This window comes from Numida meleagris, chromosome 13 (genome assembly GCF_002078875.1).
Source record: "Numida meleagris isolate 19003 breed g44 Domestic line chromosome 13, NumMel1.0, whole genome shotgun sequence".
Lineage (NCBI taxonomy): Eukaryota > Metazoa > Chordata > Aves > Galliformes > Numididae > Numida > Numida meleagris.
In genome coordinates, this window is record NC_034421.1 from 12,250,010 (window position 1) to 12,262,971 (window position 12,962).

Genomic DNA, 12,962 nt, shown 5'->3' on the forward strand with positions numbered 1-12,962 from the left:
CCCCTGGGGATCATGTGTGGTACCCGAGCAGATGTTGACTTGCTCTTGGTGCTCTTGGTGAGACAGACCCTCTCTGATCCTTCCACCGCCTGCAAGAGGACGGCCGCACTCCCGCGCCTGCAGCTGCTCCTTTAACATACAAAGGCAGGATTTCAAGTGAAGAGAAGAATGGGAGTCTGGCTGCAGCGTTTCCTTCACTGCTACAACAGCAGACTGGAAGAAGCTGAGAGTTTTGGTGCCTGGAAAACTGGATTCTGAATCGTGAGAGGCTTTGAAACACCACCCCCGCCCCCCAAATAAAACAAAAACCTTTGACTTCTTCTCTCGGCAGGAGGGGGAGGGAGGGCGGATTTACCATGAAGACAAATCGAAGATGCAGAGCCCTGCTAGCAGTGAGTCTGAATCTGATGGCTCTCCTCTTCTCTACAACAGCTTTTATCACGACCCACTGGTGTGAGGGCACGCAGAGGGTCCCCAAGCCGAGCTGTGGGAAAGAGAAGAAGACAAACTGCCTCAACTACAGTGGGAATGAGACTGCCAATGAGACAAACCAGAATGTGGTTCATTACAGCTGGGAGACGGGAGATGACCGCTTCCTTTTCAGGTATTTCCACACTGGGATCTGGTACTCCTGTGAGGAAAATATCAATGCTGCTGGTAAGTGTAAAACAACTTCCTTCCAGCTTGTGTTGTTTTGTGTTTGGTTCAGTGTAACGAACACACAGACAAGCTGTTCTGTGCTGTCGCTAACGCAGATCTGCCCTGCAGAGAGAGGCAGAATTGTAACAGTTGTTCGTTGAAACACAACCTGTTCCCAACGAGAGCAGAAATTTGCTTGTTTACCTGCTGGCTGATGCAGGGTCCGTGCTCTGAAGGCAGCCGAAGCCCGGCTGAGCGGTGTGTGCTACCCTCAGCGGGCACTGCAGCTGGGCACTGACTGCTCAGAGCTTCCCAGAGCTGCTCCATGCAGCGCACAAAAGGCAGCGGCCGTTAGTTGTTATGGAGATTCTGACATTTACCCTATCGGATTGCGACTGTCCCCTACATAACCCAAAGGGCAGTGGGCTGAATGGCAGGAAAAGCACAAAGCTCCCGGTTTTTATCAGGCTGTAGCCTAGACTTCCTCTTTTCTAAGTAAACGAGCACTCAAATCCTTTCTGGTGGCCAGATTATACGTGGTATATATTGGAGTAGAGAAAAGGTAGTTAAAGGGCAGACCTGGGCACAAGAAGGCTCATTTCTGTTCCCTGTTCAGCCATTTACTTACTGAGAACCACTAGAGAAGACCGCTTCACTTTATCAGTGAATTTGTTTCCCTTTCTGTACCCTGCACTTTACCAACAAATAAAACACTGGAAGATGGGTGGAAGGCAGTCTTGCTTTCAGAGCTGACAGAGCTCACATCCAAACTTGGATTTGAAAGAGCTGTCCTGCCATTGCCCAAGGAGTGAATCAGGGGCTGGCTCACCGCTGTCGGGAGAGGAGGACAGCTAATCCTCCCATGTGTTGTGTCTCCTAGGACATAACCTCCCTGGCAGGGGGAAGTTCACAGCATCTGCTGAACTACTCTGTGAGCACATACTATAAAGTGGGCCAAACTTAGTGAGCAGTACCTCGTCCATTTCATCCCAAGGTGGTGTGCATACTCGCTGGTAATTTTGGGGATAGTGCTTCAAGTTGGTCATTACAACTCAGTTCAATGTAAGAAAGAAGAAGCTCACGAACTCTAGCCTTGAGAGTGTCAACAAGTGGCCCCATGCTAAAAGAAGTGCACCCAAGTGACACTCTTGACATTAGGGGGAAAAAAATGTAGAAAAAGGAGCACTTTTCTTATTGATTTGGAAATAAACTCAGGCCACAGCAGACTAAGTGTGTAGTTTAAGACCCTCCGACATTGTGAGCATCTTACTTGGGATTGGCACAAACAAATATGCCTGAATTCCTGGCAATTACTGTAAGCTTTCCAAGCCAAGCTTTATGTTTAGCGTAACTTGTAACTGTGTGACTCTAATCCAAAACCTGAATTATCTGTGGGCAAAGAGAAATACGGTGATCAGTTCTGTGCTGAGTAAACAAAGCCATGCTGTAGTGAGTGATTTTAGGAGGTGGCTGAAAGCCAGCTTTGGAAAGTTATGGTGAAAGCAGGAGAGAGGGTTGTCTCTCCTCTCCAGTACCCCACCATAGCAGCTTCATGTGCGTTTTATCTTACTTAAAACACTGACTTGGTGAAAAGAACTTTTCAATTAGCAGATAAGGAGCAGCCAACCTTTAGAATCCAACCAGATATAAGCTTATATTGGCTTAGACAGACAACTGCTTTGTTTGGGTTTTACAACTGATTTTCTGGTAAGGACAGGAACGGTGTAATGGACACGGATCTAAATTTGGCCCATGAAAATGTCAACAGATGAAAGGTCTTCACCCAGACTTAGTGGTTTGTGATACCAGACTGTCAGTACATTGTCTTGGCCTTTTATAGCCTGATCAGCAATCATTTCATCTAAGCTCCACAGCAGGAAGGCCATCAGCCAGCCCCAGCCCAACAGCACTGTGGTCATTGCTTATACATACAGCTCCTCTGCTTGGTAAATCTGCAAGTAAGCAATGCCATAGGCTTATTGCACTGCTCACAGTACATTTACTGACCACAGTTCTGTAAGTATTGCAAGCCATATGGTCATTATGTCATTAATAAACACCCTAGGATGCCAGGAGAATGCCAAGAATATACCACTTAGCACACAGAAAGCAGAGTATTAAATCTGTCAAAATCGGTACCTAGAATGCACCACATACTTTCGATAACACTTTCCTTAAAGCTTTACTAATAGTATACTGAAAATGACTGTATAGGAAATTTATCAGCCCCTAATCATCACTGAAGTCCTCTGCTGGACTCTCTGGAAATTCCCTGTCTTTCTTGAACTGAAGAGCCCAGAACTGGACACAGTGCTCCTCACCACGGCAGAGTAGAGGGGAGGATCACTTCCCTCGACCTGCTGGCCATGCTCTTTGTAATGCACCCCAGGATATCATTGGCCTTCATGGGCACAAGAGCACACTGTTGACTCATGGTCAACCTGTTGTCCACCAGTAAACCCAAGTCCTTCTCTGCAGAACTCCTCTCCAGCAGGGCAGCCCCTAACCTATACTAATGCATGTGGTTATTCCTCCCCAGGTGTAGAACTCTGTACTTAACCATGCTGAACATCAGAAGGTTCATCTCCACCCAACTCTCCAACCTGTCTAGGTCTTTCTGAATAGAAAGATGTCCAAGATTCTCACACGATCCTCATACTGAACGCATAATCACCAGCACACTGCATTTAGCCAAAGTGCTGTTCCTGGCAGGTCTCATAAATTTACCATGCTGCTAACAATGTTTTCCAGGGTCTTGGAGACCCCTCACCCTAGGTGTCAATACCACATACCCTATACACAAAGCACTGTTCTGAACAGCCCACACAGGACATTCTCATAAACATGCTGCTTGCTAAACAGTCTTCTTTTAGCCCAGACCCGATGTCATCAACAGCCTTTGGCTAGGCAGAAGCCTTTCAGCAGCCACTCCACAGGTTTACACCAGTCAGCAGTACATATGGCCCCAGAATACAGGGAGCACCATTCCTGCAGTTCCTGACCTTTCCCTGTACACTCACTGCAGACATCTGAATGAATCCCACCTGCAACGCCAGTAATTGTCTATGTTGTTGTGATGCTGTCAAAACAAAAATGTTTCGAGTGTCTTCCCAGTGCTTATCTGAAACATCTGCTTAAATTCCAGATGTAGAGGTGCAAAAACATGCCATACACTGTACGGAGACCAGCAAAGTGGGATCTCCTTTCTAGGTTTTGCTAACATCTCTAACAGATGTTAAACGCTGTGATTACTTCTGAAATATTTTGTGACTGTAAAGTTTATCCACATGCCTAGGACTGCTAAAGAATCTGAAAAACATTTCGCACCTGAGAAATAAAATCTTGAATTCCCTCTGGGAAAAGAGGCACTTGAGCATACATATTCCTTCTGTAGTTGAATCCTGTAACCATTTAGCACAGCTTCTGACTCAAAAGTATGCTGAATTCCAGTCTGCTTGAAGGAGGATAGAGGCTCTCCCTTCCAGACCGGGTTCAATGCTTCGGATCCCAAACACATGACAGTACCATCCATAAAAGCAATACATCTAATTTCCCAAAGAACATGAATATAAAACTTACCTTATGGGCTGTGTAGCTCAAGCTGGTCACAAGTCCTGTTCTGCACTTAGACACAGCATAGAGTGTTTGGTGTCTCTTTCCAAGCTGTGAATTCCTTGGCTATGTCCAGATGACTTAGAGCTGAGCTGCCTATCACTTTATTTCTTTTTGATTATGGCCTTGAGTGCATACCTCATTTCACACCTGCTGTCTAGGCCTGTGCTTGGGCCACTACTGGATATGTCACAAGATACTAAACTAGTGATGTGCTAATAGAAGCAGGGATAGAAAGTATCCAGTGGTAAACTAATTGGTGGATTTTCTGACTCAAGAACATAACATTAAAAAAAATCAACATACGATGTAGGTAAGGCAGCCTACCTTATCCTTTTGAGAACTGGGAAGCAATAACACCTTAGCCATCTTTGCTCATTAAAGCATTTATTTGATTTTTAATAGAAATAAACCATAACTCAGATTTGTATAAGTGGCTAATGAGCAGGCAGTCTCAGTAATCACATCCATATTTCAGAAAGGCAGCATAAGAACACTTGTATAGATGTGCTTTAAGAGTACTGCCCCTTCCAATAAAAAACAAGCTTTTTTGTGTTGCTCACCACACTCCATAAAAGCCAGAGAAATAAGGAAAGTGTATATATAAGCTTGTTTTGCATTATTGGAATTCTATTTTGAAAGCAAGGTGTCTCTGTATTCTCTTTGCCACCACATACACATTAGTACTCTCTTCAAGGAGCAAATCATAGAATGGCTTGGGTTGGAAAGGACCTCAAAGATCACCTAGCTCTAACCCCCCCACCCAAGGGTAGGGTTGCCAGCAACTCTGTAAGACTTCAGATCAGGCTGCCCAAGGCCTCATCCAACCTGGCCGTGAACACCTCCAGGGCTGGTGCACAGGAGAGTAGAACTTACTTGATATGCAAAGATGCATCAAAGCAGACCACAAATATAGACAGTAAAAGCACATTTGCAGAAGGAGCCAGAGGACTAGAGAGATGCATCCTGCAGTAGTGAGTAAACCTGTAACATATGAAGACAAGAGCTCGCCATACATTTTTGCAGTATGAAGTACGGAAGCAGCAATGCTTCACCATTCTCTCCCCAGCAACGTGATAATAAGCATATGTGACTCACCATAGGCAGCTGTCCAGGGAGAGGGACAGGGCAGAAGCACCTGTGAATATATAATTAAAAAGCAAGAGGAATTGGGAAATCTTATTGCATTATGAAAAATGTAATATAATTGGCGTAACTGAAACCTGGTGGGTTTCTTCACAACTGGAATGTAAAAATTGCTAGTTACAATTTGCTTAGGAAGGATAGAGTGGGCAGAAGAAATTGAGGAGGTTTAGCTTTGTATTAAAGAGATAATTTCCAGTGATAGAGGAACTGAACTCAGGGGGCCTGGATACTTTCCATCTGAAAATGGTGAAATAATTGGCACGTGAAAATGCAGTTTGGGTAGCAAGAATCTTTCATGAATCTGCACATTTCTGTATTCAAAGAGGAAAATGGGTAAACATTATAGAGACCACTTGACTCAGCATCATTACGACAGGTTTTAGGGAAAGCAGTCAGTATAGGACAACAAATGGATTCTATCAAAGGTAGAGTTTTATCAAAGGTAGAGCTCTCTACAAGAAGATTAGCTTCTTAGACAAGAGTTAACGCATTAGACCCAGTCTCTGTGGATTTTCACAAAGCATCTGATGGAATGTCCCACTGAAAATTCTTTACAGAACTGCAGACAGCAGAGGGAATGGTAACAGCAGGTTGCTAGGTATCCACATATTTCCACAGTGGAAAAGAGCCAGAGCCTCTTCAAACTGGAAAAAAGGCACAAAGCGCAGAGAACTATGACACTGATGGGGAATGACAGGGTTCAAACAAGAAGTATCATTGACTTCTTCTACAATTTAAGAACAAGAGGCATAACAGATAAATAGAAATATTTCTTCCCAAAGAGTTCCCTGCCATAGAATGCTGTGAAGGTGAAAACTGAGGACTGCGTATATCCAGGAAGGAAATATCCATCACTGACACAGTGATTTGAGAGCACCCTCTGACCTGGAAGTCCCCAGACTAATGATGCAGCACTGATATCACAAGGGGAGTACACAGGAGCAGAATCACTCTGTACTGCATACACATCTTCCCTCAATGTCATAGAATCACCAAGGTTGGAAAAGATCTACGAGATCATCCAGTCCAACTGTCCACATAATATCAATTATTTATGGTGATACAAAGATAGTGAAGTTGGTAGAAATTTTGCTGCAAACTGTGGTGTAGATTTTACATTACGTTATTTATTATTATAGGGATAAATAGAGAGGCTGTAAGCTGATTAAAGGCCAGTTTTACAATGAGGCTGACGCAATTAATATAAAAAAGAATAAAGATCACAGTGGAGATCAGATATATCTAGCAGCCCTCGAGTTTGGTCTTGAGACTGATTTGATTATTGCTGAGATTAACAATCCACAAAGAGAACCAGAGACACAATTAACATTATCCAGTTTCTTTAAAGAAAATTAAAATTTAAAAACAAACAAAAAAAAAATCCAAAACCAACGCAAAACCAGCAGCAAAGCAGTGGACATGAACAAAGCAGATATATGTGCCTCAACTGATCAACATCATTACAGTCACCAGAGAGTAATGAATGCTTCTAGGGGAGGTTCCAGTCTTCCTGGTGAGGGATGAACAAAGCCCTGTGGTTACCTGTTCTCCTCGTTGGAAAAGGAATCTGTCCATGAAGTTGCCATTTCTAACACAGGAATCTTAATTTGAAGAGAACAATCTTACTTTAAATGCATTCCTTACGTGTGCTGTGTCACAAAGTCTGGAAATATTGGTATTACAGAGTAAAGATTTATCTCCGTAACTAAAAATGTGAGCTGGTACGACAGAGAACTAAGAACAGTATTGAAATAAATAAATTTAAAAGCATAAATTACATAATTCCCTGAGGTCACTGGTACTCAGTGGCAGGCAAAAGATAAGAAACAAGTTGTGGGCCAGCATTTGTCTGTGAGGTGACTGCCAGCTGCCAGAGTGCTGCAATAGAAAGGAAAACTGTTATTCTATGGAAGGGTCAGCACCGCTGTGCATTTTTTTTGTTAACACCATCATGAATAGTTAGGGTAAGAAAAAGGGAGTGCAAAATAGATGCACTGTGGGATTTCTAAGGTATTTGAGAAGAGAATCTCCTTCAAGACAAGAAAAAAGTGGTCCTCTTTCATAGAACAAATCAGATATCTAGAGGGGCTATGATGGTATCATGTACACGTCTATACACACGCATGCGTACATATTCAAATATCAAAAAAAGAACATTATTTAAGTTATTTATCACTGAGGAAAAAAATGAAGATGCAAGGAGGGGTTCTCAGAAAGCGTGTCATCTGGAATTCACCGCCACAGAGGGCAGTGTGAGCAAAGGAAATCACTGAAATACTGATACTTCTTACATTTACAGAAAGAGCTCTGTGACAAAAGAGCAATGTTTCTGGCACGAGGAAGCTTGGAGTGAAGCCTGCATAACTGATTTGTTGGTATCTTGAAGGGGTCTGAAAGAAGCCATCTTGGTTTGACTGCCTTTTGTCACGCCATGTTTATATTGTATTAAATTACACTGCATCCATGCTTCAGGGTTTCCACTGGTCATTGATAGGAGCCAAGAAAAAATAGCTGCTGGCTTGATGCACGTCGTATTTTCTGGAGGGTTTTATGCCTTCTCTAAAGCATCAGAAATTGGCTACAGATGGAGACCGTGCAAGGGTGCTTTTCTGCTCTCCACATTATTACAGCTTCTCAGAATCTAATTGGTATGTCTGTTCATGCACCGAACATTAAATTGATGATCTAATTTGCGATCAGAAGAGAAACCTCCTCCAGGTTAGATAACAAGGATGGTAATGGATTTTTGCCTTCTTTTAGAACAAGGGGAAAGGTCAATTTCAGGAAAGCACCTGTGATTCCTCTTAACAAATCCTGAGGTTTTGCTTGTAGGGTAGGACAGCCCTGACCATAGGAATTGAACCAGTGTGATAGGAGTGCTCATATCTGTTAGTCTTCCTCACAATGGTTCTTTTTCTTCTTTTCTTGTGGTACATGACAGCGGTAGTTTTCTGTGGTCATTGCTTTATTACAGACCTTCAGGTTTTTAGAGAATAATGGGGATGTTTTGTGTCTGTGATGCACTGGGAATTCTGGATTTGAGGTCCTCCTGATCCTGCTAGACAGACTAGCTGTGCGAACACCCATCATAAATTGCAAATGTAAAATCCCTGCGTGCTGAGACTGGTAACAGAGCAAAGGGCCAAGGCAAGGCACCACTCCTTTCCACACTAACTACATCGCTTTCTCTTTGGATGAGTCCATTCTCAGCCACTTAACCCAGCTGTCTGAGGGGCTTTCTTCGTTGCTTGTAGCTGGAATAAACTTCAAAGAAGGGGAAGATAAACACATAGGTCCCATTTTTCAAAGAGATACAAATGATCATCTGGATGGATAAGTGAGACTGTTTCCTCAGTGCCAGTTACTGCAAAATATGATCAGATGCATTCAGGACTACAGAAATAAATACGGGATGGAATATCAATCATCACAGTATCCTCCTGCATTTAAATTACACCAGACTAATTCCTAATTTAAAGTTTTTCTTTATGTGGAATTAGCAGAGCTAAAATAGGTAAAATTAAAAATCGACTTACCTGACAGATCTCAAAATAGGGAATTATCAGGGAGTAGGGTCACTTCTAGCATGATCCACTGTTAATCATGCTTTGCTGTAATGTTATTCAGTATTCTTGTTGGTAATCTAAATGGTAATATAAATCTTCGCTGATCTAACTTGCCAATGATTTAAAGACTGCAGACGGCAGTAAATAATGAGGAGCAGATGTTATTACTATGGAATGACGTGGCCTGTATGAATAGTCACAGTCAAACAAAAATTCACTTTAAGCTGTTCCACCTTGCACTTGGCTGCCTCATGGGGCACGGGGGAGGGAAGGACATAAACCGTGCTTGCTGGGAATCAGGTTCACTCCACAATGATCAGACTCACTAGATTTGGAGAGGAAAATACCTGTCATTCAGACTGATTTCATTCTGCGTTATCTGACCAGACCAAAAAAAAATATTAAATGAGACTTTGTTGCAGAGTTCTTTAGGTACAAGCTTAGGAATAAAGTTTACAAAAATACATACATTTTTTCCACCTGATTTCAAAAACTGGATATCCTTTTGCAGTGTACTCTGTTTTACTGCCTTTCTCCTTCTCTTTGTTAAAACATCCGTGGCTGGAAGGTTAAGGTTGTCTGTTTCCATACTCTGAGTTGGGCGTGCCCGCTTAGAAACTCAGGATGCCTCAACCCAAAAAGGAGGGGTAGGGAAGGTGGGAGAAGTTTCTGGAGTTTGCTTTGAAGCAGGCAGCCTGAATCACAACAAATAAGAGGATCAGAGCAGATACGTGGGCAAGCCAGGGAAGAAATACTGTTAGAGTGTCAACTGTAAAGAAAAAATACAGGTTGATGTGGTAAAATCCAAGGCTCCCACTCCTCCAGTAATCACTTTACCTCTTAACCTTAAACTTGAAATTGAAAGTATTTTGTTGTTCTTACTGATTATTTATATATCGCTACAGCTAAGAATCTAGAGCTTGATTCTTACAGAAAACCATTAGGTTGGTGTTAGAACCATTGCTTCTACTTCCTTTTGAGAGACAAAATACAGAATCAATCTGAGATTTCACCATTAAATAAATAAATGAATGACTAAAAGGGCATGAAACCTGAAAAGGCTCATTATTCAAACGTTTTATTTTCAGAACCATTAAACAGATAAATAAACAAATAGAGAATGGAGGAGGTTTATTACTGAAACGTCTTTCAAGAAGTATCTATCCATGACCTCTCAACTTACCTCTCAACAGAGCCCAAGGATCCTGCTGCTCTGGTGGTGCTTGTGGGTGCCAGGGAAGCTCCTGCTGGGGAGGGCCAGTGGTAAAACCAGGCACCATGTAAGGTGGAAGAGCAAAAGCAGCAGCAAAGGAGATGGGTTAGTTGCTATAAATTTGAGACTGAAAGATAGCAGGATACAGGAAGTAAGACTTTTAATTGCTAAAGACAAACATAGGTATTAAAAATGTCTATCAGTCAGATTAATCCTACAGTGTAGGCTAACTAAAACAAGACGATGTTGCAATTATATTGAAATAAATAGACTCATCATCTCCTGATTTATTTGCCTTTCTGTTGCATGGGTTCGAACTCAGATATAACCCCAAACTAGCTTGCCCATGTTTCTACTACACAGCAATACTAATTCTAAAATTCCTGAAAACAGCCAGAGAAAGAAATTAAGATCAGAACATTTACTGTCATCCTTATCTCCTCTATAACCAAGGCTTATCTTACTGGAACCTCCATCGCTCCCCCACCAGAACATTATGAGAGCTGGTTAATTTGTGGAGCAACTGACATACCTTTCTGTGAGCAGCAAATGCTTCTTCCTCTGCTGGAAATTCAGCAACTGAGGGAGATCTTTGGTGAACCCATACAGATTAAGTTAACAAATGAAGCTTTTCATGTTTTCAGTCTGAAAAACTCTGAAAGGTCCTTCACTTCGCAGTACTCCAACCTTAAACATTTCTTCATCGATTGCACCACCATCACGATTCCACCAAATTATCTTAAATTAGTCACTTTCAGTGAGTAGCCAGAGTTTCTGTGGAAAGCTGAGGGCTGAGAAGATACTGCCTTTGCTCTCCCTCGGAAGACACATGAGGTAAACATTTGGTTTCCTCTTCATCAGAAGTAGTTAGTGAATCCTTTTCGTCCTTTATCCATGCTAGAGCAGCATCACAAGACGTTCCTTGATCCTGTCTTGGAAGATCAGAAGAAGGGAGCCTGAAGACTCAACCTGCTTCTCTAGATCAGAAACAGAAGAAAAATTAAAATTGAGCCACCTGAATCAGAAACATCTTCTGTTTCCGTAGACTGAACTAGAAAAAGACACTAAGTCCATTTTGCTGATAGCAAAATCAGGGGATGTGTAACCTCTCTTTGGTTCCTATGCTTTTATTTGATATTTAGAAAGCAAACTAACCAAAAGAGCGATGTACTTCAAGCCTTTTAAATCACACCCCTCTCTACAGGATCAAGTACTTAATCTGTCAAGGAAAAGCTTGATCTGGAGATGGGTCTGGATGCAGGACTCAAGCATATGCTGTTTGAGGAGGAGCAGTTGGCTCCCTCAAGGGCAGAGAGGCCTTGCAGAGAGATCTTGACAAATGTAAGGGCTGGGCAACCACCAAGTGTGGGTCCCTTCCAAATCAGGATATTCTTTGGTTCTTTTTAGTGACTCATGTTCATAGCAACATGCCACGCCATTGTAGTAACGCTCTGAATTTGTCCTTTTCTCCATTTTTAGCACACATTAGCTTTTGATGTTTTCATTTTCTGGAGTAATCCTAACCGTGAAACAGAGTTTCCTTCTTTGCTCTCAGAGACTTTCATCTCTTCTTGCTCTGCTTATGTATTTCTGCAGCTAGGGCACAGATCCAATATGAATACTCTGGTTGGGCGTTATCTGGAGAGAAGTGCTGGCATGGTTAAAAGAGAATCCATGCTGACCCACAGCTACTAATTGGAAAGAGTGGAAGGTACTCCTTTGATCTTCACTAATCACCAGCCTGAAGGGAACTGCTAATGCAGGCACATGAGAAACCGTAGAAGACATGATGCATTTATATATATACAGTGAGGTATATATATCAGTACATATTCCGTCAGAAGCATTATTTCTGGTCTTTCACAGTTTCCCGGAAACCTGATAAGTCCCACAGATAATGGACACCCTGATAACTAGCATGTTTTAGCATATTTACATTAGCAAGATCACTCTTCTTTTTAGAGCGCTTAGTCACAAACAGCAGCAAATGGGAACTGGACAAAACAGCCCAGAGTTCCCTGTGGAGCCAGTGAGTAGGAAACACCTCCGCTTTCCCATTAGCTGTCTGGAATGGCACCTGGAAGGAGATGAGTTTTGTAGAGCCAGTGAGGCTCCAAGCAAAGTGCAATGTTTCTGACCACAAAGCTGACCATGGAGTAGGCACAGTGGGTCAAGTTGTCACCTCTGTAATGGACAGGCACAAATTCCCATCTTTCCATTCCGTGGTTTGAAATGCTTAATTGAAACTGTGCCTGATTTCATGTTTTCCAGATTATAAAGACAGGTCTAATTTGACATCAGTCATTGAAAGCCTCCCTCAGCACCATTGTTCTCTCAATTCTGTTTTCTGTCTCCTCAATTTTATACACATCTACATGTGTGTACACAAAGGGCCAGTCAACCCACTGGGCCTTACGAAGATAATCAGATGAGTCTTGTGACTTCCATGCGGTTCAATTAGACATGACTGTGAAGAAGTTTGCTTTCAGCTACTGTGCAAGATTTTCCCCATCGCTCAGGGTTTCCGTGCAGAGAACACAGTTGCCATGGCACACAGGCTGACTTAGCACAGCACGCTGCGCATTCCCTGCTCTGCCTGAACCCAGTGCCCCTGCACAGCTATCTGCTGCTCCAAGGAAGTGAAAGGGAAACTCTGCAGTGTGCATGTTGCCTCTCTGATAAGATTGTTAGCATTTTTATTTTTTTTTAAATATGTGAATTGAGGGAAAATGCATGACTGAAATGAAAAAGGGGAAACCTTAAAGAAGCGGTCTTCTGCTGTAAGA

General features: G+C 42.5%; 1 protein-coding gene and 1 long non-coding RNA gene across 17 annotated transcripts in view; one reads left to right on the top strand and one right to left on the bottom strand.

The window, feature by feature from the left end:
• LOC110406078 overlaps positions 1 to 12,962 on the bottom strand; it is a 41,590-nt gene continuing 28,628 nt past the window's right edge. For 5 of the 14 annotated variants that reach the window (XR_002443257.1, XR_002443256.1, XR_002443254.1 and 2 more), the window contains 5 exons: positions 10,709 to 11,153; positions 5,350 to 10,303; positions 5,128 to 5,235; positions 356 to 484; positions 120 to 247 (listed from right to left, as the gene is read on the bottom strand). This is a non-coding gene — a long non-coding RNA (uncharacterized LOC110406078). Of the gene's footprint in view, positions 248 to 355; positions 485 to 5,127; positions 5,236 to 5,349; positions 10,304 to 10,708; positions 11,154 to 12,962 lie in introns of all 14 variants that reach the window. The other 9 variants (XR_002443253.1, XR_002443249.1, XR_002443255.1 and 6 more) reach the window with 9 other exon arrangements.
• The window catches only part of GSG1L (GSG1 like), a 57,233-nt gene continuing 44,516 nt past the window's right edge, over positions 246 to 12,962 (top strand). For all 3 annotated transcript variants that reach the window (XR_002443243.1, XM_021412100.1, XM_021412099.1), the window contains exon 1: positions 246 to 657. Coding sequence is in view for 2 of the 3 variants with exons in the window: in XM_021412100.1 (XP_021267775.1) it covers positions 357 to 657 (301 nt within the window). In the remaining variant the exon portion in view is untranslated. The remainder of the gene's footprint in view (positions 658 to 12,962) is intronic.